This window comes from Cetorhinus maximus, chromosome 35, assembly GCF_964194155.1.
Source record: "Cetorhinus maximus chromosome 35, sCetMax3.hap1.1, whole genome shotgun sequence".
In the NCBI taxonomy this organism is placed as follows: Eukaryota; Metazoa; Chordata; class Chondrichthyes; order Lamniformes; family Cetorhinidae; genus Cetorhinus; species Cetorhinus maximus.
In genome coordinates, this window is record NC_135913.1 from 4031385 (window position 1) to 4057833 (window position 26449).

The 26449-nt window shown below is 42.6% G+C and overlaps 1 protein-coding gene across 1 annotated transcript in view; it reads right to left on the reverse strand.

Annotated features, from left to right (window-relative positions):
• LOC144671995 (uncharacterized) overlaps positions 1-26449 on the reverse strand; it is a 63136-nt gene that overhangs the window by 10999 nt on the left and 25688 nt on the right. The window contains exons 4-5 of the mRNA XM_078533930.1: positions 16525-16694; positions 4476-4647 (exon numbers count right to left, since the gene is read on the reverse strand). Of these exons, the coding sequence (XP_078390056.1) occupies positions 4476-4647; positions 16525-16694 (342 nt within the window). The remainder of the gene's footprint in view (positions 1-4475; positions 4648-16524; positions 16695-26449) is intronic.

Genomic DNA, 26449 nt, shown 5'->3' on the forward strand with positions numbered 1-26449 from the left:
CTCTAGCCGTGTCACACTCAAGATGAGATTACCCCCTGTTCGTGTGCAAGCATGCAAACAGGTTTTGCTTATATGCTCTGCGTCCTAAAGCATCCAGTCATCAATTGTCCTGAACAATTAAACAACTCACTGTAGGATGCGTTTCCACAAATATCCCCATCCTCAATAATGCAGGACACGGAATCAATAGTCGTAATGGTGAGGCTGAAACATTCGCAACAATATTCATCTAGAGGTGGCGAGTGGGTGATCCATCTCGGCCTCATCCGAGGTCACCAGCATTACAGATGCCATTTCTCTGCCAATTTGATTAACACTGCATGATATCAAGAAACTTCTGAATGCACGGATACTGCAAGCACTATGAGTCATGATAAAATTCCCAGGTTGATAAGAAGATTTGTGCTCCAGAAATCGCCGCACCCATAGGCAAACTGTCCCACTACAGATACAAATTGTCATCTATGCGGTTATTTGTAAAATTGTCCAGGGATTTCCTGTACACAAAAAAGCAGGACAAATCTTGCCCGGCCTTTTGTCGCCCCATCAGCCAACTCCCTATCATCAGTAAAGTAAGGAAAGTCCCACCAAGAGTGCTATCAAACTGCACGAGCTTAGCAATATCCTACCCACTGATGCCCAGTTACTTTTTCAGCCAAGGCCAGTCAACTCCTACAGTTACAGTCTTGGTTACAACATGAACAAAAAAGCTGAACAACCGAGGTGAGTTGAGAGTTATTTACTTGACATCAAGGCAGAATTTGACCGTGTGTGGTATCAAGGAGCCGTAGCAATATTGGAGTCAATGGGAATCAAGGTGGAGCCCTCCACTGTTTGGAGCGATACCTAGCACAAAGGAAAATGGTTATGATAATTCGAGGTAAGCCATCTTAGCTGCGGGGCTTCACTCCAGAAGCCCCTCATGCTAGTGTCCTAAGCCTATCGATTTTCAGCTGCTTCATCAATTAACTTCCTTCCATCATAAGGTCAGAAATGGGGATGTTTGCTGATGCTTGCACAATGTCCAGCATCATTCGCGAATACTCAGACACTGAAGTCTCCATATGAAAATTCAGAGAAACCTGTGCAATATCCCAGCTTTGTCTGAAAAGTGGCAAGTATCATTCACGCCACAAAAGTCTCAGGCAATTATCACCTCCAAAAACAGATGATCCATCCAGCACCCTCGCATGTTCAATATCATTTTACCCACTGAATCCCCCACTATCAAAAAGCTGGAGGTTACTATTTCAATGAAACTGAACTGTACTTGCCATAAAAACACTGTGGATGCAAGAACATTTCAGGGGCTAGCAATCGTGCGATAAGTAACTCACCTCCTGATTCCCCAACGCCTGTCCAACATCTATAGGGCACAAGTCAGGACATCCGTGGAACGCTCCCCACTTCCCTGGATAAGTGCAGCTCCCACGACAATCATGAAGTTAGAACCGTATAGGGAAAATCAGCCCTCTTTATTGGCACCAAATCCACAAACATTCAATCCTTCCACCACCGATGCACAGTAGCAGCAGTGTGCACAACCTATGTGATGCACTGCAGGGATTTAACAAGACTCCGTAGGCATCACCTTCCAAGCCAACGACCACTCTCAGCTAGGACTTTAGGGGCAGAAGTTAAATTGGAACATCACCACCTGGAAGTTCCCTTCCAAGTCAATCACGAAGCTGTCTTGGAAGTATGTCGCCTTTCCTTCACTGTCGCTGGGAAAAAGTCGTATAACTCCCTTCCTAACAGCAGTATGGGTGTACCTAAGCCACATGGGCCGCAGCGATTCAAGCGGTCACCTCACCACCACCTTCTCAAAGGCAAATAATAATGGGCTGTAAATTCCTGCCCCAGGCAGCGAATCCCACAACCTGTGAACGATTTTTTTGAAATAGAACATTCGAGTCACTCCGATATTCAATGAGATCATATCTGATCTGATAATCCTAAATTCCACGTTTCCCCCTTTCCCCCATAACCCTTAATTCCCTTGCTGATTTCCTGTTGTCGATCTCAGCCTTCGATATGTTTATTGATCCAACCTTTACATCCCTTTGTGGTTTCACAGATACACGACCCTGTAAGAGAAGAAATTCCTCTTCATTTCTTCCTTAACGGGTCAAGCCCATAAATTTCAGATTATGCCATCGGGTGCTGGGCTCACACAGATGTGGAAACCACCTCTCAGCCCCTATCCTGTCAACTCTCTCTGAATTCAAGATGTTTCATTAAGGTCTGCTTTCATTCTTCTAAACTCCAATCAGTAGAGACCCAACCTACTAAATCGTTTCTAATCAGAAAATCCTTCTGTACTTGAAAGCAAACTAATGAAAATTCTCTGGAATGCTTCCAATGCCAGCATATCTTTCTTTAGATAAGGAGACCAAAACTGCTGACAGTATTCTATGTGGGGTCTAACTTGTGGCTTGTGTCGTTCAGCAATACTTTCCTGTTTCTATATTCCATTCGCTTTGAAATAAAGGCCAACATTCGGTTTGACTCCCATATTACCAGCTGTTTTTTAGACTACTTTCTTGTGATTCATGCATGAGGACAGTGCCTCTCTGAGTGCTACAAAATTCTATAATATTTGTACATTTAAATAATATCTAGCCCCTCTTCCTCCTGCAAAAGTGCACACCTCACATTTTGCCATGTTGTATTCCATTTGCCAAGATTTTTGAACACTCACTTTCCATGTCTGTGTCACTCTGTAAACTATTTGTGTCAACCTCACCACTTGCCGTCCCGCTTAATCTAGTGCCAACGGGAAAATTGGTGAATTCACTCCCCTCAGCCAAGTCATTAACATGTATAGTAAATAATTGTGTCCCAAGCACTGATCCATGTGGGACTCCATATTCACAGTATGCCATCATGAAAATGCCCTCCTTATCCCAACTCTCTGTCTTCAATTAGTTAGCTAATCCACTATCCATGCTAATATAGTAACAACACCATGAGTTCTTACCTTATTAAGTAGCCTTATGTGTCGTACATTACCGAACGCCTTCTGGAAACCCAAATATATTAATTCTCCTGCTTTTCCTTTATCTTCCCTCCTTGCAATTCGCCAAAAAATTCTAATAACATCGCCGGTTATGATTTCTCCTTCATGAAGCAATGCTCACGCTCCATGATTGTATAATGTATTTCTGATTGTTTTTCTATTGTATCATTTATAATGAACACTAACGTTTTGGAAATGACAGATTTTCAGCGAACTGGTCTATAGCTGCCTGTCTATGTCTCTCTCGATTATTGAATTAGGATGTTACATTGGCATCTTTACGATCCTCTGAGACATTTCCAGAATTCTTGGAACATTAATACCAGTCCCTCCCTGCCACGGTCTCTTTCTAATTTCCCATAACAATGCCTTTCCCTTTTGCTCTCTCGCTAAACTTTGGATTACCAAGCCTTCCCAAATTTGATCCCTTGGGCTGTGGTTGATGCAGTTAACAATTGCAAACGGCGATACCTGACAAGTACCTTCAGTGGATAATGGTTAGAAATACGGTGGTACTTTGATCATCAAATTCTCAAGCAATGGCTTATCAGAAGGTCTAATAGGGCTCCGTTAGTCCTCCACTATGTCACCCAGCTCTATGACGGTATCCCGGGGGAAGTCGAGTTATAAATTACTCTGCGGCTCTGACATTTGAAGAAAGCTGGCCTCGATCAGTAAGCTAGGTCCGTAGAAATTTTGAGAACAAACATTATTTGGATATAAATCTGGATTCTTGTGCCTTTGATTCTTCCCCCTGCGTCAGCTTCCCGCTCCCCCCCCCCCCCCCCCCCCAACCACCCGAATTTTATTTTTGCTTCTTTCGCAAGGGCTGCCGTCGCCCCTGCTTGTGGCGGACGCTTTGTTAATGTCTGATATTCTCTTTTCACCGTAGGCCAGGATCTATTAGTTTGGCCGTGTTCTCATTCTATATTGCAGCTTGCCTCCCAACACACCGGTCCAACACATACACACAGAGCCCCGCTGAAGGCCGTGTTCACACATGTCAATGTCAGCGCTTAGATTGCACTCACAGTGTAGATAAAATATTTGTTTCCTTCTCTGAAACGACAGAGTGAATGCTGCACTGTTTCAAGCTCGCTGCCGAATGGCGTTTCGATTTAGCATGACTGCATCGGTAGAAAGAGTTGCCTCCCCTCCAGTTCAAAGCCTGTTTATGGATAGTAGACGTTATGATTCCCATGAAGCTTTGGGAAAATATTTGAAAAAATAACTCCCGTGCAATTAAAGTTGTTTCTTTTTTTAAAGACTAAATCACCATCACGCTGCACCGAGCCAAATGTCCTGCTTTAGGCCAGTTATTAATATTAGATTGCAACGTGAATAGGCCGGGCTATCCACCGCGTTGCTTTCTCCCTAATTCCTGACACCGAATGGCCAATGAAAGTTATACCCAACCAACTTTCGTGTGAAAAAAAATAATAATCTGTCAAATTACCTGTCCTCTCTATCTCCAGCAAGGTATTTTTCAGTTTGGGTTTGTATTTCTGCAGTTTAAACAGTATGCTCCACATGGCTCTTTCGTCTGTAGCGTTCTTTTCCAGTAGAATATCAAAACTGATTTTGGAAGCTTCGTAATGTGAATGGCTTTCAGCTAAGCTTGTGATTCTCTGTAATAAAAGTAGTTTGCATCCCACAATTAGTCAACAAATTCAAACAATAATAGGAAAATGTGCTTTGTCGTTCTTATGTTCTTCATCACGATGAATAATAGGAATCCTCAGAGTCAGCACCAAGCACATCTATTGCGAAAATGAGAAGAACTTACAATCAACAACAACAAAGAACAAGCTAGACCTTTTATTTCCGTCATAGGTTTTATTAAGTGTACTAAAGGGGAGCTCATTATTTAGGAAAATCTGTCACTGAGCCACATGAGGATACTTTATGCCAGCCTTGACATGTTTGTTAAAAGTGTTAGCTTTGCTCGAGCAGGGAGGAACGAGATGGTCCTTGGAAGAGAGGAGGCTGAAGGGAGATTGCATTGAGACATATAAAATGGTGGCCAGCCAAGAAAGGGTGGACGGGAAGGGTGTCTTTACTTTAGCACACAGATGACCAAGGAGGGGGTATAGATTTCAAATGATTTGTAGAAATATTGGAGGGAAGATTGGGGTTTTTCTTTTCAATCAGAGGATTGTGGTGGCCTGGAACTCACTACCTGAAAGGACAACAGAAGCAAAAGTCCCCAACGCATTTAACGAGTGGATATGGGCCTCAAATGCCGTAAATTGCAGAGCTGGGTCCAAATCTGGGATTAGACTGGATGCCTATATTTCGGTCGGCGCAGGTACGATGAGCTAAGTTGACTATACCTGTGCAGTATCATTACTATTTCTATTCTATGGATAGAAATTCGTCTTTTATATTTTTATTAGTGTTTAGTTCATTTTCATTTCTCGTGCTGCAATGCCCACCCTTAAGAACTAATGTTCTTCTATCCAACGGGATTTCAGATTATCAATTGCGCCTTGCCAACCTTCATTTTTCATCACTTAGCATACATGATCAAACATCCATAAAAGTATAGTTTAAGGGCCTCAACTTTTTCCTGAACATCCAATCCTGGCTGTACAATATTCCACGTGTATGTAATCTAATTAAAATGTATATATTTAAATGCAGCCTTCATATTTTCTGTCTACGCATAATAAAAGATATCAACAATAATTTGAGGGAACTTCCAAATAACTTGGCAGCTTCATGGAAAACATCGGGTAACGTTAGAGAGGAATAACAAGTGCACAAAAAATTGCGAGAGGCACATGATAATGAAAATGAAACTTTAATTCAATAGGCGCAGTAATAATAAAAAGAGAAAGTGGTAAATTCTAAATTAGGGTTGCTGTGCATGAATGTGAATGCACTGAGTGCTGTGATTGGAGTGGTGGTTTGAGGGGGCAGAAGGTCATGTGGAAATCCATGCTTCTAGCGATAACTTGAATCAGAAAATACCGATACGTATGACCGATGTCAAGTTGATAACAGAATTGAGCGCCATGCTCAAATTAGAACCGTCAGAAGCAACTATTAAAAAAAATACAAATAAAACAAACAAATAGAGTGCCAGGTCACATAAACGTAAACCCAAATGAATTATATAGGCATGTAACTGTTACACATAGTCGTTTGGTAGGAATATTTTTGAGTATGGCTGAAAAGAATGCATACTATTGAAGCTTTTCACTTTACATTCATTGTAACAGCCACCCAAGCGAGTAAAGGGAAACAACAACTGCATGAAAAGAGGTTTGCAAGTGTAATCTGATCGCTACAGGCTTTGGCATGAAGAATACTGCAGGGAGTAGTAAATTATTAATTGCAAAGCTTTTATTTTCACTTTTTACCACATTGTGTTATATAATTCACGTTCTTTAACATTCCTCTTTCTTTATCTCACTATTTTAATAATTGATCCGTGGGATGTGGACTTCGCTGGCTGGGCCAGCATTTATGGATCATCCCTAGTTGCATTTGGAAATGTGGTAGTGAGTTGCCTTCTTGAACCGTTGCAATTGATGTGGCGTGGGTACACCCACAGTGTTGATAGGAAAGGTGTTCCATGATTTTGACGCAGCGGCAGTGTAGGAACGGCGATATATTTTCAAGTCAGGATGGTTTGTGACGTGAAGGGGAGTTTTTAGGAGGAGTTATTTCCATCTATCTTGTCCTTCTTGATGGTATTGGTTGTGGGCATGGAAGGTGCGTTAGGCGGTGCCTTATAGAATTCCTGCAGTTCATCATTTAGATTGTACACACTGTTACTACTGTGCGTTGGTGGTGAAGGGAGTGAATGTTTGCGGATGTGGTCTTAATCAAGCGGGAGGATTTCTCCTGAATGGGGTCATGGTTTGTGATTGTTGTGGGAGCTGCACGCATCAACGCAAGTGGGGAGTATTCCATCACAATCCTGACTTGTGCCTTGTGGATGGTGGACAGGATTTAAGGAGTCAGTGGGTGGACGTGAGGGGACCAGCCAGCTTTACTCGTCGCACGATTCCTGGCCACTGGAGCTCCTCTTGTAGCCATAGAATTTATATGGATAATGCAGTTCCGTTTCTGATCAATGGTAACCCACACGATGTTGATAGTGTGGAACTCAGTAGTACTAATGCCATTGATTATCAATGACAGATGGTTGGAATTTCTATTGCGAGAGATGGTCGTTGCCTGACACTTCTGTTGCGTGAATGTTGCTTGCCACTTGTCATCACAAGCCTGGCTATTGTTAGGATTTTCTGCATTTGGAAATTCACTGTTTCTGTATCAAAGTGTCACGAATGGTGCTTTCCATTATGCAATCATCAGTGAAAGTACCTACTTCTGAGTTAATGATGGATATAAGGTCATTGATGAAGCAGCTGAAGATGGTTGGGCTGAGGAACATGATGTCTCAGGGACACCTGCAGTGCTTTACTGGAGCTGAGATGACTGACCTCCAACAAACACAACCACATAACATTGTTCTAAACATGACTCCCAGCAGAGGAGGGTGAACCCCCTGATTCCCATTGACTCCAGTCTTGCTAGGGCTCCCTGATGCCGAACTCTGTCAAATGCTGCCTTGTGGTCAAGGACAGTGACGTTCACTTCACCTTGGGAGTTCATCTTTTTTTTTCATGTTTAAACCAATGCTGTAATGAGATCTGGAGCAGAGTGGCCCATGCAGAACTTAAACTGGGCTTCAGTGATCAGGTTATTGCTAAGCATTTGCTACTTGAAAGCAGTCTTGATAACACCATTCAAAACTTTACTGATGATGGGGAGTAGACTGACGGGGCGGTAATTCACCGGTTTGGATTTGCCCTACTTTTTGTGTACAGAAAATACCTGGGCAATATTCCACATAGCCGGGAAGATGCCACAACTTTACCTGGACTGTAACACCTCGTCTCGGTGTGCGGCAAATTCTGGTGAACAAGTCTACAGATCTATTTCCAGGTTATTGTCAGGGACAGAAGTCTTGACATTATCCAGTGTCTTCAGCCACTTCTTGGTATCACGTGGAGTTCATCGAATTGTCTGAAGACTAGAATTTGTGATGCTGGGGACATCCGGTGGAATCCCGGATGGATCATCCTCTAGGAACATCTGGCTGATTTTTGTAGCAGGCTCTTCAGCCTTATTGTTTGCGCTGATGTTCTGGGCTCCTCCGTCATTGAGGACGGGGATATTTGTGAAGCCTCCGAGTCCAGTGACTTTTGATTTCGGCACCACCATTCACGAGCAGACGTGGCAGGACAACACAGCATATATCTGATCCCTTGTTTGTGTGGTCGCTTAGATCCGTCTATCACTTGCGGCATATTCTGTTTGGATCACAAGTAGTCCTGTTTTATAGCTTCACCAGTTTGACTCCTCATTTTTAGGCATGCCTCGTGCTGCCCCCTGCACGACCTGCTTGACTCTTCATTAAACCCGCTGGCTTCATGGTAAAGATGGGATTATGACGGGCACTGAGCTGGAACGTTGTGTTCGTTTACAATTCTACTGCTGCTGATGGCTACAGCGCCACATGGATGTCCAGCCTTGATTTGCTAGGACTGACTAAAATCTACCACATTTAGAACGTTTGTCATGTCGTACAACACAATGGACGGTGCCCTCAATGTTAAACCCGGGCTTGCTTTGCACAACGACTGTGAGGCCCTCACACCTACTGATATTGTCAACGACAGAGGCGCCTGCGACAGGTAGGTTGTTGAAGCTGATGTCAAGTATGTTGTTTTTCGCTCTTGTTTGTTCCCTCACCACCTGTCACACGCCCAGTCTAGCAATGATGTACTTTCAGATTGACCAGCTGGGTTACTAATTGTGCTGCCGAGCCATTCTTGGTGATGGGCATTGATGAACCCCACCCAAACTACATTCGACGCCCTTGCCACCCACAGTGCTACCCCCAAGTTATGTTCAACATGTCGGAGCACTGATTCATAGCTGTGTGAGGGTGGCACGTGATAATCAGCGGGAGGTTTCGATGTCCAGGATTAACCTGAACACATTTGTCTTCATGGGGTTCGGAGCCAAGTTGAGGACTCCCAGTGTAATTCACTGCCGATTTTATGCCTTTTTTCCGCCAGCTCTTCTGTGTTTATCCCTGCTACTTCGTTGCTTATTCCTCCCAATTCACTTTCCCGATTTCGCCAAAAAAACCTGTATATATTACAATCAATGCCTTCATTTAGATGTTAAAACCGTTTCTGACTAGCGAACGCCCAAATGTTCATCATTTTGCTACCGAATTTTTAAGCGATGGAAAGCAGATAATGCCCGGTCTATTCTTATTTTTTTTCCCATGAAGCGATTTTCAAACAACATGAAACTTAACCCCAAAGCCTTGAATCACATTTTTTGCGATACCCTCTTATTTAGACAAACACTCTGACTGCATTTCAAAAATATTGAAATTCATTTCATTTGTTCCTGTTTATCCATCCTACTTTTTGCATTCTGAAAGCTACATTTTTCAAACGCAATTTCCTTTGGAAAGTCGTTTTTGACACTGAATAGCATGCTATTATCTTCTCTGCTATTCTTAAATACTTCCTTATTGATATATTCTAACAGTTTGCCCACCAATGATATCACGCTAATAGGCTTAGAGTTCATGTTTTCTCTTTTCCTCATTTGCATATTTATTAAGATTTTGTTTGTCACCTTCCAAAACTTGGGAAGCATCCTGGAATGCAGAAAGCGTTCCATTGCCAACACAATTTGCACCTATCATCCCCACACCAACCTATTTCAAAAATCAACGATATGCGTCGTCATGTTCATTGACTTCATCAGCTTTCAATAACTTTAATGGGTCCAGCAATATTTATTTTCTTTTAGCGATTTGTTCCATGTTTGTCCTTATCGATCCATGGCTTCTTATTGGTTTTTGACTTTTTTCCGGTCAACTTACATGAAAACAGATATGCCGGATGGGTTTTATGCTTCTGCAATTGCCTTATTCCCTGTTATTAATTCACATAGTATGTGCCTTTAATGGGCTATGATTTACTTTCCCTTATTCTGTAACGTCTACATCCCTATAAGTATGTTGGCATAATTTTTCCCCTGTCGACTTTCTGTGTATTAATGTAATTTATGTTTTGTTTCTTGTAATCTATAGACGTGTTCTCTAAATTCCAGCTATTATTTGACTGCCCTGATCTGCTTAAATATAATGTCCCAATTTTCTGCAACTGCCTTCCACCTTCGATCCAGGAAATTATTATTTTTGGATTTAAGACTCATATTTCCGACGTTAATAAACAATTTTCAATCTAAATGAAAGATATCCGAATAACTCTGTCACGTGTTGCAAAGATTAATAGCATTGGTCATGTCTACACGCCCATGAATGCAAAACTCCAGCACATTATAATTAATTGAAGATATCATTCAGCCATCGGTCAGCAGAAACTGAAAAATCTAGGGGCTGCCAAGAATTACACTGACAACCATTTCAGATTATCAAACAGGCATGCAATGCATTTCACTTATAATTTATCGAATGCCATTTGTTCATACACGGGATCCTGTCATCTGTAGAAAAAATAAATATGTCCGGTTATTGCACAATTTGTTTCCTGAATCAAACATAATTGTGCGGGTTGGGAGCACTGGGGAGGGCGACTAGTTACCTTGTACCTTTCCAATGGCAACGGATCAACGAAACAGAGTCCACTTGCAGGCGCCCCCTGTTCACTTTGATTATAAGTTATTTTGACATTGTAAATTTGTCATTGTCATGTTTGCCCCAAAGAATGCAAAGCTTCAATTTTCAACAGTCTGGCTGTTATTGCAGCAATTCTCAACTGAAAATCTATGAATATCCAACCACTCTTACGAAATGCCAATTTACTGCAAAGTTATACATTAAGTCTTATTGAACACATTACAAGTCCCTGAGGTATCCTTCCCTTGCTTTCAAACTTCTGACAAAAATACGATTAACAGCTTCTCGCAGAACCAAAACAATCAGAGAATCGCAGAGTGTAAAAGAGGTATTGAGTCGGCAGCGACACTTGTGAAAAACCAGAACTACGCACCTACTACCAGTTACGACCACTTGGCCCATAGCCTTGAATGTTATGAGGAGCCATTGCTAACCCAGGTAAATTTTAAAGGATGTGAGGAACCGGCGTCCACCACCCTCCCAGACAGCACATTCCAGATCCGCACAACCTTCTGAGTAAAACAAGTTTTTCCTCACATACCCAGTAAAGCTCCTGCCCCTCACGTTGAACGTGTGACCCCGCGGGATGACCATTCAACTAAGGGGAACAGCTGCTCCCTATTTAACCCTGCCCATGCCTCTCATAACCTTTTACACGTCGATCAGTACGCCCCTCAGTCTTCTGCGCTCCAAGGAAAACAACCCAAGCCGATCCAACTTCACTTCATAACGTATTCGTTTAATCCCAGGCAACAACGTGGTGAATCCCTTCTGCACCCCCTCAAGAGCAATCACATCCTTCCAATAATGTGGCGACCAGAAATGCACACAGCACTCCAGCTTAGGCCTTATCAAGATTCGGTAAAGCTCCAACATGCCCTCCCTAATTTTGTGATCTATGCATTGATTAACAAAGGCAAGTGTCCTAAATGGCTTTTTTGCCACCCCAAAAGCATGCCCCTCTTTGTTCAGAGATCTATGGAAACGTACGCAAAGGTCCATTTTTTCCGTAAACTTCTTATTGTCATGCTGTTGTTTGAATAGTTCTTTGTCAATTTAATCCTTGGAAATGGTATCACCTCACACTTTTCAGGGTTAAATTGCATCTGGCACTTGTCTGCCCATTTGATCGTCCCGTCTATATATTCCTGTCGCCCAAGACAGTCAACCTCACTGGCAACCAGCCGGCCAATCTTTGTGTCATCCGAAAATTACTAATCCTGCCCCCCACATTGTCACTAAGTTGTTCATACAAATGACGAATAATAGGGGACCCAGCACAACTCCCTGTGCCAAGTCACTGGAGACGGGTTTCCAGACAATAAAGCAGCCTAGTGTCATCACTCTCTGTCTCCTACAATTAAGCTCATTTTGAATCCACCTTTTCAAATGGCCGTTTATCACATATGTATTTGCCTTCTTTATAAGTCTCCCATGTGCGAAATTGTCAAAGGCTTTGATGAAATCCATATAAACTACGTCAACTGCACTACCCTCATCTACACACCTGGTCACCTCGTCAACAAATTCAATCAAGTGTGCTGGCATGAGCTCCCTCTGACAAAGCCATGTTGACTCTCCCTGATAAAACCTTGCCTCCCCAAGTAGAGATGGATCCTCTCCTTCAAAATTATCTCCAATTGTTTCCCTCCACTGATGTGAGAATCACTGGTCTGTAGTTCCCTGGCTTATCTCTACAAACCTCCTTAAAAAATGCAACAACTTTAGCTGTTCTCCAGTCCCCTGGAAGAACCCCAATGGCCAAGGAGGAGTTACAAATGTACATAAAAGCACCTGCGATCTCCCCCCTTGCCTTCCTGAGCAGTGAGGGACACAAAGCACCCGGACCATGAGATTTGTCCGCTTTTAAGCCTAAGAGCACATCCAATAACTTGTGAGCCCATATATTAATTTTCTCAAGAACCTCGCAGTCTCTCTCCCAGAATCCCATACCTTCATCCTCATTCTCTTCTGTGATGATGGATGTGAAGTATTCTTTCAACACTCTACCAATCTCATCCAGCTCATGCCATTGATTGCCCCCTTGGTCCCTAATGGGCCTTGTTCTTCCCCTGTTTATCCTCTTCCCATTCATATACTTATCCAATAACTTGAGATTTTCCCTACTTTATAACAGCCAGAGCTTTCTCATATCCCTTATTTGCTTCACGAATTGCTTTCTTAAGCTCCACACTGCCCTTTCTGTAGTCCGATAAAGCCTGCACTGATTTACTCCCTTTGTACCTGCCAACAGTGTCTCTTTTCCTTCTCATCATATCCTGAATAGCTCTGGACATGCATGGTTCCCTGGGCTTGTTACTCATTTCTATAACCTTAGCGGGAACATATTGACACTGTACCCTTCCCATTTCCTTTTTTGAACGCCACCAACGGCCCTTCTGTACATGTACCCACAAGAAACATTTCGCAGTCTACCTTTCCCAGATACTGACTTATTTTACAAAAGTCACCCCCAATATAAAACATGCTTTTGCAACTTGTCTATTTCTTTGGCTATTACTATTTTAACATCTACCGTATTGTGGTCGCTATCAGTAATATGCTCCCCCACATTCAGCAGAAATAGGCCCAGCACTACGTTGCCCCTTTTTGGACCATTTAAATGTGGATATTTAATAGTTCTGCTGTGCATATTTGAAGAAATCCACTCCATCAAGGCCCTTAAAACTACTTATATCCCAATTAATGTGGGGAAAGTTGAAGTCACCTAATATATTTGCCCTATTGTTTTTGTTTTTAAACAGCTACACAAGTTGTTCACATATTTGCTCCTCATTTTCCCGCTGAATATCTGGGCGTATATAATAAACACCTTAAAATGTGGCTGGCCCTTTTTTATTCCTAAACTCTACTCACAAAGCTTCATTCGATTCCCCCTCCAAGATATCATCTTTCCTTACTTCAGTAACTAACTCCTTAACTAAAAATGCAACGCCTCAGCTTCTTTTACACCCTGCCTTACTCCCCGGAACTTCATGCAACTGTAGTGCCTCAGAGTTGATTATTTTAACGTACACGATGTGTCCTTAATCTGCTAACATTATGTGTCCCCTCTCCCTGCCGAATTATTTTATGCTCCTCGCAACGGCACTCGCAAACTCCCTCGCAATGTTTTTAATCCCACACTGGTTCAGACGTACATCATCACGCTAGTACAAATCCCACCTTCCCCAGAAACTGTCCCATTAACCCAAGAAAAATAATGCTAATTGATATTGGAAATAACACCTGATACAAGGTTACATAGAATAAATGGCACGGAAACAGACCATTCGGCCGGACCAGTCTTTGCCATTTTTATGTTCTACTAAAGACTACAACCAGCTTCCACAGGTGTTTTCTGCACATTGATTTTTCATAGCTCCAAAAGACTGAGTATTCTATTCATTTCTTCCCATTAATATCGTGTTTTAACGTTAATCATGTGAAATTTGACTGCTTAGTCTCACCTGTCATCGAGTCGAATATAGGCCACCGACCGTACCAACTTTTCTACCCCTCCTCCGACACTATTCCTTATCTTTTCATATGTTTGATGATGTTTAATATTTCACACGCTTTGTTCTGATATAAGACCAACAACTCTAAACCAGGACTAATTTCTGTCCGCCGAAATTCTGACAAACCTTCTGAATATAGGTAGCATGTTCTTTATTATTACCCGGAGTTGGTGTTTAATGGTTGGACACAAGGCTATTCATGCTAGTGACAAGAACATCTCCAAAGTCTAAAATATGAGAGATGCAAAGATATTTGACTAAACCAAATCTGAAAGAGGCTACCGTGATAGCGAAGAACGTCGTTAATCATGAAGCGCAATAGCAAATTATCAAGAAAGTGATATCACAGGAGATGATATATATGACATTCAAGCAAGTGTAAGTGAAATTCAGGGGGTTAATTGCCGAATGAAATGGGTTTGGGGAGGCGTTTGTGACTATCGGTATGCAATTGTGAAGAAGATGCTTCGAACAAAATAATGCATGAATTATGAGTAATGCTTTCTAAAATTCATAACGTTTTTTTCTTCAGAAAGTAAGGTTACATACATCCAAACTTATATCGCGTGGAAGCCAACTTCACTCAGGTGAAAGGAACATTTTTTGAGGCCGTCTTTATAAAAAAAACATCTGGCAATGTGTATGCCAGTCTGTGTTTTATTGTAAAGACATGATTTTCTGACAGAATATAGAAACAGTACTAGGCCTTGAACGTATGTTAAAATCGACAGTTAATTTTCTTTCTGCAGTTTATTTTTACACTTGGCGAAGTTTGTAGATGTTACTTGTTTGAGCTGCCTCATGGAATCTCACAGCTATTATATTGTTGGCACATGATTCATGCGTTACCAATTGTGCCTTATATAATTCATAAAATATATTTTGTGTCTTTCCTCGAAATTATGCACTATATCCTGCAGAATCTGGAGTCAACCAAACCATTTCCTAAATGCGAAAAACGGAATTGGCTTAACTGCAAGAGGTTTGGCAGTGATAAATTGCATGTTATTTTAATGCGGCCCTAAATATGTTAATGTTGCTGGATACAATGGATTGTAATGTCACTGAGCGCCTCTCCCCAGGAAATTTTATTGGTTGGCACCTGTGTGGCAACTGTGTGGCCCAATTATCCGTTGGAAATTTGTTTTCCTAAAGCTGTGTTTAAACAATCATTTTTTTTTCAAATTCCAGCAACGGTCCCTTAATTATCTAAATGCAAACATATCCAAACACTGTGTAATATTAACTTAACAATTCCAAATCAAACCCTATAAAATTTATTCTTAAAACAGCTGACAGTAGCACAACCTCGAAACTATCATATTTGTGCCTTAGCACGCGGTGCTCTGTTCATTTGTTTTTTTATTTAATTCATTTGTTGACAATTCCAGTGAAATTAATTCACTGATTGCTGCAAAAAGCCATCACAAAGATGATATGTTTTGCAATGAGCAGAAATTTCATGTCACTAATTCTATACAGGTTTGGGCAATTTGCTTATTTAGGTTACAGAGAATATATTCAAGATAAACAGTCGTCCTAAAGGATCAATTACATTCGAGAGGTAGCCATTACACCTTATGAGCTCTGTTAAGAATTAGGAAAATGTGTGATTGCACCAAGATGATTCTATCAAAATAACTTATTGCCGCCGAATTATAAGACTGACAATTTGGTAAGATCGTAAGGCAATACAGGAAGGTCAATTTGTACAAGTTGAAAATGAGGAATCAAATTTTAGTGAATTTGGTGATGGCCTGTGGTGTGAAAAGTCTGACACAGAATCGAAGGAGTAATTAAAGTTCTGAAGCGCATATTATCAGAGGACATCATTAATAAACCGATGCAACTTTGCAGTGTTTGTAACATTTTGTGCATTAAGAAAACCGTTTGATTGTTTGTAAGAGAAAGACTGGAATTTCAAGGGGTTGATCGTATATTGATTTCAATATTTTGCTGTGTTTCCTGCTGTTCATTTCATCACGTTATATTAGAAGTCTGTAGCTTTTACTCCTTTTCATCTACTCCCAGGTATCTCACTTCTGCTATGATGTTGGTGAATGCTGCAAACTTCGCAATTTTTTCCGTCCACAGCTTTTCACTCCAAGATGTCTTGGGGATTTCTCTGCTATCTGAAATGTGCGTTCATGCTTGGACGTATGCATGTCATCTAGTAGAGCTTCGAAAACCACCGTATAGAGCTTATTAGAGCTTAAGGTTCTACCGGATATATTCTCTCTAAGCAGTCCCCCCTATGGATCAATTAACACTTAATGAAGGTGCATCAAAACGTTGCTTACCTTATGTTCTTCTTCAGTCAAAATCTTTGCACGTGCGAGCGACTGACTAAATTCCTCAACGAATTCTTCAATTGACTGTTCTAATTCATGACGGTACCAAAAAGTAATTCTGTGAAGTTGAGCATCCGTGTAGCCCGCCAGCTTTTGTAAGATTTTAGCATTTGAACATTCTGCGAAAGTAAACGGAGGACAAAGTAAATTACAATTCACCAACGAGGGCGCCCTGAACATTGATATTTGAAATAATTTAACGCACTGACTTGGCTGGTGGCGCCTCTCGATGTAGTGAAGAACATACCAAGCTGTATCATTTTCGTAGAGTTGTTAGGAACGGAGCAATAATTGGAAAACATTTAGTCTAATTTAAATAAGCAGAAAGTACAAACGTGTAACAATACAAACACTATACAGCGCGTGGCTGGGAGATATTTGTTTGGAATCTGGAGTAAAGGAAATGCTGTTTTGAACAGAAGAGCTAGCAGCGGATGAACTGGGGTGCATTATTGCGGATAGGACGCAGAATGTATAAGTAAACTGTTGATGCGTATATATCTTTGCAGATGAGTAGGGTGAATTCACTAATTATCGTTTTGAGTAATAAGCGAGTGTGTTGCCGAATCATGTAATGCTGAAGGCGACATGAAGTTTAAAATTGGCAGCTTAAATTCGAGTGAAACGCTTGCAAAAGCGCTGATAAAGCTTCCCAAATATTTGCAGCAGGTAATTGAATGCAATTTCCAGGTGACATTGTAGAATTAGGTACATTCATGACGTCTGCCTGTTTACCCGAGCAGAAAATAAATAAGGTAAAGAAATCTGATATTAAATGAAATTGAAACACGAACTGCCTTATTCCACTCTACAACTCAAGTGCCAAGGCCGAAGAGTTAACATGATCAATGAAAAGATAATTGTAATCGAAATGTAATTGCCATGGAGCCTTTAACAATGAAGAGTAAATAATCCAAGTCAGCACAAGGAAGATTTCTTGACGCATGAACGCACGCGGCCAAGGAAAGAGGCAACGAGGGCATATATAACATTACACTCCGAATATTGCAAACGTCGGGTCGCCGATGTAGTGACGGTTAAACTTGGAGAGAGAATCGCAGGCTATTTTTCTCGACTTCAAATGCAATTCATTTTGTACTATTTATTCATGTGAAGAAAATCAACTTAAATGCTCAACTGCAATTTCCAGCCTTTGTTTCCAAGCGGCGCTGTTTCGTTCCTGAAGCATTTTTGTCTTCGTATTAACGCCATATATGGAAATGACATCTCCTTCGCCCGTTTCCAAATATAAAATAATATAAGCTATTTATAATTTCGAAAACATTTTATTAATTGTCATGTAAATAAAACAAATAAACAAATAAAATAAATCAAATCAAATAATTCGAAAACCAGAAGTGATTTTAAAATATGTCGTTTATACGTAGGAACGTCGGAAATCTCAGCGTAGTTAGTCTATATTTAGAAACCATTTATTAGCGCTGCATACTTCAATTTAAATGCACTGCTCCATATCCTGTTTGAATAGGCAAATATATTTGCATCAGTGACTTTAAACCACTATCTGTCCAATTGGTCCAATGCTTATTGCGTCTTCGGGCATTCAAACATTGTAAATTCGTAACGTAGCTCCTATTTACATTCTTCCTTCATAAGGTCAGATGTTGGGAAGTTCGCTGGTGATAGCAGAATACCCAGCAGCATTTGAGGTTCCACATCCAAATGCAGCAAGGGTTGTACAATATCAAGGTTTGCCCTGATAGGTGGCAAGTAACATTCACGCCACACAAGTGCCAGGCAATGACCAACTCCAACACAAGGCAATCCATCCATGACTGGTTGACAGTCAGTGGCATTATTGTCGCCGAATTTCGTACTATAATAACCCTGGTGTTAACATTGACCAGAAACTGAACTGTAATAGCCGTATAAATACTGTGGCTAGAGTAACATGTAAGAGGCTAGGAATCTTGCGGCGAAAAACTCACCGCCTGGCTTCTCAACGCCTGTCGCTTACCAGAACGCAAACGCCAGGAGTGTGATTGACTACTCTCTACTTGCTCGAATGAGTGCAGCTCCGACAAACTCAAGAAGCTAGGGACCCAATCAAATATAAAAAAAACAACAACTAGCTGTTTGGCACTCCATTCACTCCCACCACCACCTTTGCACAGAGGAAGCAGCATGTACCATCAACAAGTTTCACTGCACAAACTAAGAAAGCCACCTTGGACAGAACCTTCCAAATCCACGACCACTACCATCTAGAAATTGAAGGACAGCAGATACATTGGAACATCACCAACTGAAAAGTCGCCACCAAGGCACAGACTAGCATGGCTTGGAAACATGTTGTGTTCCTTCAATGTTGTTTGGTCAAAACCCTGGAAATAACCCACACAACCAGCAACAGCCGCCATCTTTAATAACAATGTGTGTATACCTGCAGCACATAGACTACAGCAGTTCATAAGGCAGCTCACCAGCACTTTGTGAAGGGAAATTATGATAGGAAGTAAACCTTCGTCTGGGAAACTAGGCGAACATCACATGAATGAATGAAAAATCAAAACATCTGCAATGGAGGAAGTGTTCATGAGCCTCTTTCTTAATATCTGTTTTTATTGTACGTGAAAGAAAACCATGATACCGAATTTCAGATATATAAACTGAAATGTAACGACAACATAAAACAAACAAACAAACAAAAGCAGTCTATTCAAAAGTGGAGACAGGTTCACCATAGTGGGAGAAAAAGTCAGAATAACTAAATGAAATGGCTCCATTTGTGACAAGCTGCAAAATATTATTGATAATTCAAATATTTATTTAATATTCTGCGATCACATTGCAGACGTGAATCATAGTGCAAATCAATTAACGTGTCTGATATTTTTTGTGAGATGAATGTTTTTGTTAATTCCATAAACATAATACTGAAAGGACCGTCTTAAGCAATCATTGGTAATAACATGAAACATCCGATTTTTTTAGCCCTTCTATAGTCCAAGCTGTTCGGTTCGATAATGGTCAACAAGCTGATATTAGTTCAGAGCGAACAAACAGGGGCATATTCAATGAGAGGACAGAGGTACATATGAGAGGAGGCTTGAGGGCATTACTGTAATGCTTCTGACCTCTTTAACTGTAAGCATTCTCTTCAATGGTAGTGAGAGGAATACATGCGATACACACGCAAGGATAAGTGGGGCAGCACATACGTTTCTGATTAGTAATATCCGTGACAGTATTATTTCTTGATTTTGATGGCGTGCTTAGATAGCTCATGTAGAAAACTATAAAATTCAAACAGGGCTAAACAGGGTAGATGCAGGAAGGATGTTTGTGATCGTTTGGAGTCCAGAACCAGGGGTCACAGGGGTAGACCCTTTAGGATTAAGGTGTGGAGAACTTTCTACACCCAGATGGGTATTTTATTTAAACATTGTAAATTAAAGGGATAAGTCATTGTAGGTAAGCTGAAAGCCGTGGTGTGCTCCTTGTGATCCGTTTGTGGAACCGGGAACATTTCCAGTGCCGGGGACCGGCATGTATGCAGGACGTGTGTCCGTCTGCAGCTCCTGGAAGTTCGGGTTTCAGTGCTGGAACGGCGGCTCAGGACACTGTGTAACATCCGTAATTCTGAGAGAATCGTCGATAGCACCTTTTATAGATTGTCGTATCTCAAGGGACTTGAGGAAGGAAGGGAATGGATGACCAACAGGCAGTCCAAGAGAAGCAGACAGGTAATAAAGGAGCCATCTGGTGTCCCGCTCGCTAATCGGTATTCCACTTTTGAGGCTGAGGAGAGCGGTGGGTCCTTCAGGGAGTGCAGACAAAGCCAAGCTTCTGGAACCACAAACAGGCTGTCGGTACAGGAGGGGAGGAAGAGAGAACGAGGAAAAGTAATAGGGGCTTCTATAGGAAGTGCAACAGATAGGCGCTACTGTGGCCATCACCGTGACACCAGGTTACCTGCCTGGTGCCATGCTCCGGGATGTCACTGAATGGCTGCAGGGCATCTTGAAGGGGAGGGTGATAAGGCAAAGGTCATGGTACAAGTTCATACCAATGACATAGCTAGAAAGAGAGATGAGGCTTTACAGCAAGAATTCAATGAGTTATGCAGTAGATTGAAAAGCAGGGCCTTTCCCGTTGTTATCTCTGGATCACTCCCAGTGTCACGTGCTAGCGAGCAAATAGATAGGCGAATAGAGCAGTTGAATACGTGGCTTAAGGCTCGTGCAGGAGGAAGGGTCTTTGATTCCTGGATCAGTGGGACTGGTTCTGGAATAGATGGGCCCTGTGCAAGCGAAACGGCCAATATCTGAACAAGACCATGACAAACATCCTTGCGGGCGGATTTACTAGTGGTGTTTGGGGTATGTAAACTAATTCTGCAGCGGGAGGTTCACTTAGTTAGGAAAAATCATAACACAGAGAAACAATCAAATCAATGGGAGTACAGCTGCTTTAATTTTCAGGCGAGTAATGAACGGCTGGATGGCCTCCACTTAAATGCTAGGAGTATGATAGATAAAAAGGATAATTTAAGGGTGAGGATTTACACTTGAAATTGTGATATCTCAAACATCACTTAGAAGACGTTGAGGGAGAGGACCGATTGGCAGCTCAGCATAGCGGGATATAGAATCTTCCGGCGAGACAGAGGATGGGGCCAAGGAGGAGGAGGCATTACATTGTTAGTGAAGGAATCAGTTACTGCGGTTAGGAGAGATGATGTCTTCGAGTTGGCATGGAATGGAGCTTTGTGTGTAGAGCTTATGAGTAAATAAGTGGCAGCCACATTTGTAGGTGTTTATCATAGACCCCCAGATATTCAGCGTGAAATTCAGAAGCAAATGTGTGCACAATTGCGGGTGTGTGTAAAACTAATGACATTTGGGTAATCACATTCGGTGGTTTCAATATTCCCAACATTAATTTGGAGCGACATAGTGTTAAGGGCCTGGATGGAATGGATTCCTTGAAATGTGTAAAGGAAAACTTTTTAGGCCAAAGTGTAGAGTTTCCAACGAGCGAGGCGCAGTACAGGAACTAATTCTGGGGAATGAAGCCGGACAGGTGTCTGAAGTGGTGTTCGGGGAGCAAATTAGAGACAGCAAACACAACATGGTACAATTTAATCTTATTATGGACAAAGGAATACAGAAATTGCAAAATGAAAAAATGTTTTAGATTGCGGGGAGAGGCTTTTAGCACGTAAAAGGCAATCAAATCACCGGACGCATTGGTGCAGTACAGAGTCCGCAGGGTTGAGTTTAAGAAAGCAATCAGGAAGACAAAGAGGGAATTTGAGAAAGTTCTGGCTTGTAAAAGTAGGAAAAATCCCAAGATATTCTATAAGTATTTCCATGGGGAGACAACAACCAGGGAAAGGGTAGGATATTTCCGGAGCGGGTCGGGGGGTGTGGGGGGGGGGGATACAGGGATACAGTAAGAACTTATTGAAAGCGAATGAATTACGTAAAATCTCCAAGCAGCTAATGCCTGCAAGCATATAAACAGTTAACATTTAAAGGTCAGTTTGGAAAGGGAGGAATCTGAACCTTGCCTAGCCTCAGAGGCTGTGATCATCAGCAAGGCCAGAGAGGAATGAAAACATCACATCATAAATTGGGGTCCGTATGTGTCATACCGGAACCTTAGGTTGAAAAGCAACCAAGATTGGGTCTTTTTATACCGGATAAGTAAAGAACAGATGATCCTAGCTCGGATAGGAGGGAAAGTCTCTGCCCCGCATTAACATAGGGAGAGATGATGACTGTATCTTTGTAACTTTCTTACGAGAGATGTTTGTTTAATGTAAAGCTACATGTTCACGAGATCAGAACATGAAGAATGTTCTTTTGCATGACCAATAATGTATAAATATGTTGAACAATTGTAGTTTAGCAGAGTACAGGCTCATACTGCAATCAGATGGTGCTCTCCCTGCAAATGCTCGAACACTCGATCGCAACCTGTACCTGAGATTCCTGTGGTCCGTTTGACAAAGACACCACATCAATTTGGCGTGGTCGACAGGATTCTTGGATTGTATCCTCGGGACGGCTCTGCAAGGTGGGTCAGTTTATTTTCTTTACCGCCCGTAGTTCGTGCAGTAAGTCTACCCAAGAACGTCGAGTATCAAAAGAATCGGGAGGAGGATTCAGGACAGGCGATATGGGGCGACAGGGTAGCAGGCGGAGCCGCGCAGTAAGGCCAGACTGCTACCGAGAATAGGAGGCAGAGGCCTGCTGGTGGGATACGGATTGAAATAAGCTTAGCCGAAGACGCGCATGGAGGCCAGACCCCAGTAAATTAACTGAAAACACTCACACCGCAAGTATCTAAGTTGTTAGGTCCGGGCAAACCTACAGTCCAGAGGTTGAAGGGAATAACAACAGGGTGCCGTCAAGGAAACATAATAGTGCTATGGAGCTCGACTGGGGAACCGCGGACTCCATTACGAGGCAGATAGCGGAACTGCTGTCAAAGCTGATCACAGCAATGCCGAAAGAGGGGTGGAACCCACAGGGAACCACCCGAGTACAACAATAGTGATGGGCAGATCAGAAACAAAAATAAAGAAAATAAACGTGTAGTGGGTTTTATCACCTTGTACCTGCAGTTGTGTAGATGGATAAATACTAAGTTCCAGTCGATTAGAGAGAGAGAGAAATTCAGATCCAGAGCCGATGGGAACAGTGGCAGAAACTTGTAGTGAGACTGATCCAGAGGAGGAGAGCTCCGAAGGAGAAACCATTGATGGAGTTGGGAAAGTCCCACCCTCATACGAAACAACTGCTCGCCTACCATTGAATCCGATGACCCCTATGGCAATAACTGTTAGGAAAAGTAAAGTCAGGAAAGGCGAATTAAAACCCGAAGGGGCAAAGGGACTGAGGAATCGGGAGAGGATGAGGAGTTTGAGAGGTTTAAGGAGAATGCTTAGCACGTACCATTCAGCCCGGTGGAGAAGCAGTTTTTGCTTAAAGAACAGCCGGTACTTAAAACTTGGCATAACAAACCAGATTTTTGGCCCAAATTGTGGAAAATGCAACATATCCATGCAATGCACCCCCTTGACACCCGCATACTAGTGAAGGTGAAATGCCCATGGGGTATCTGTGTAAGATTGTCACTTCAGCTTAGAAGTGGCGAATGGACGAAACCTGGGGACGTCCCAGTCCGGGAGAAGGCGGCAGCCCTGCACAGCGACTTTGCGGAGGCAATTAAGGAAGCCTTGGGGGAGGGAGAGCCGAACTGGGGGTGCATAACGTCCGTAGTTCAGAAGAACGGTGAGTCCGTAATGGACTATGCAGAGCGGAATTGCGAAACGTATGGGCAAATTTCAGGGCAACCGCATCCCTTGCGGGATGATGAGATTTTCATGAAAATGTTGAACCCAAACACCAGAAGGTTATCAGGATGAGCCTTTCAGCAGGAGGGAAATATTTGAATATCATGCACTGGGCCACGGAATAGCAGGCCTAGGAGCCTAAAGTGCCCCCAGTGGCAGAAGTTAGTCAAAGGATATAATGTTATATTTGTGGAAAGCATGGGTACATAGCCAGGGAATGCAGGAGTGGAAGGAAGGTGCCGGAAGATACGAGGTTGAGGTGTACGAACTGTAGGAAGACTGATCACTTCAAGAATGATTGTTGGTCTCCAGGAGAGGGACAGGAAGGCCAGGGCCCCAGACAGTCCGGAGCAACTGCATCTTACCCTGGTCAGAAGCTTTTGACAGTGGACGAGTCCCGGAGGCAATTGCGGGACTGGGCAAGCCAGGTAAAGGTATCACCGGACCTCAGGATATCAAGGACAGGGGACCCACGAATGCTTGTTGATGCACTCTTTGGGGGCCGGCAGTGCAGATTGTTAACATACATCGGGGCGCCCATTTCAGTTATGGATCTGGTCATAGAAACTACCTGTTTTACCATTTCAGTGACAGGAATAAGTGGGGTACATATGGGGGCGAGACAAATCTTGGTCATTCGCTTAGAAATAGGGGGTTTAATAGTCCCTGTCCGGATTTGGGTACGACAAACTAATGAAGGGAGCATTATGGGAATTGATATACTAAAAAGATTAGGGGCAGTAATTAGCCCACAGGATGGTAACATTATTATGCAAGGTCCACTGAAGGAGTGTCGGAAGTCGTTTCTTCTATTTAGCTTGGACGCAGTGACAGAGCCAAACCTAGATCAACAGGGACAACATGGGGAATGGGGTGTCCTGTGTCAGCAATTTGCCAGAGTTTGGGTATGCCACAAACATGACTGTGGTAAGAATGAACTGAGCCCCACAGATATTCCAGGGCCAGAACACCACTCGAGGAAACAATATCCCACTAAATCAGAGCCCCAGGCTGCAGTGAGGGTCATAAAACTGAGTCTAGAGCAGGACGGGATAGCGAGGGGCGCCCAATCCTCCACCAATTCCACTATTTGGCCCGTTCAGAAAACGGACATGTCATATCGATTAGCAATTGACTATACAGTTTCATATAAGGTAACACCTAGGGAATACTGAATAGTTGCAAGCCCTGCCACCATATTCAACTTTCGTGGGCCGAGCCATTCAATCTTTAGAGTCCTAGATATAACAAAGTGGTTTTGGGCGATACTGCTGGATGAAGAAACCCAGGATAAATTTGCTTTCACGCTAGGTCAAAGGCAATACACTTGGACTCGCTTGACCCAGGCTTCCACAATAGCCTAGCCATCTTCGAACGTGTGATGTGCGATACACTGAATCGCGCAGAACTAGATGAGGGCAGCGTAGTGTTCCAGTATGTGGAAGAAATTTTCATTGCCTCAGAAACGGCAAAAGGAAACATAGCGGAGCTGTTGCACATTCTAGAATTATCAGACATAGCTTGGTTTAAAGTAAGCTCAGTTGGGAAAACGGGAGTTACTTTGCTTGGGTCATGTCAAATCGCAAGGGAAACGAGAAATTCCCCGTAGTAGAGAGGAAGCTTCAGAAAGAAAGCCGAGACCCGTAGCTGTGCGAGGGGTTAGTCAAATCATGGGGTTGTTAAATTAATGTAGGGCCTTCATGAAGGATTTTGCAAAGTTGGCACAAGAATTGATACAAGGAGGGAAAGCATCGCAGGATTGTATAGAGTGGGGCAAGAAATAAGAAGTGGCTTAAAGGCGCTAATAGGGGCGCTCACCCAAGCGCCACACTTAGGGTTGCATGTATGGGTAAGGTGTTTCCTCTCTATATCCATAATGAGACAAGATGCAACATTGCGGTGCTGACCCAAGAGCACGGGGATCGGATGAGATCTGTAGGGTATATTTCATCAAAACAGGCAAATGAAGCTGGCGGGATGCCTCGGTGCGTAGCCACAATTGACTGTGCATCATTGGCTGTGAGAGTCTCTGAGCCGATAGTATTGACTGGGGACCTGGTATTATACACACGATACACTACATTAGAATTATTTAATACGGAAAATTTAAGAACGGCTTCAGACAGCAGGCGAGCGGCATGGGGAATCACGTTACTCCCACGATATAAATCGGTTGTAAGAGTTGATGATTTAGGGACTAACTCAGCAGAGGAGCAGCTATCAGATGGAAATGGATATGTTATTGAACTTGAGCATGAGTGCTCGCGGGAGCTAATGAAGATAATCCAAAGGCAATGAGGGAAAATGTGTTAGAAGACGTGGACCTCACCTTGTTTGTGGACGGGTCCTGCAGATATGTGGATGGTCGACCCTGCACTGGGAGGGCAGTGGTGGATGGAGAAGGACAGATCATGGTCAGAGGAAAACTGGCAGGTAATTGATCAGCTCAAGTAGCAGTGCTAGTGGCACTTAAAGAGGCACTGCATATCGCACATGGAAGAACGGTTCATATTTATAGAGCCGACGGTACGCCTTCGGGGTAGTGCA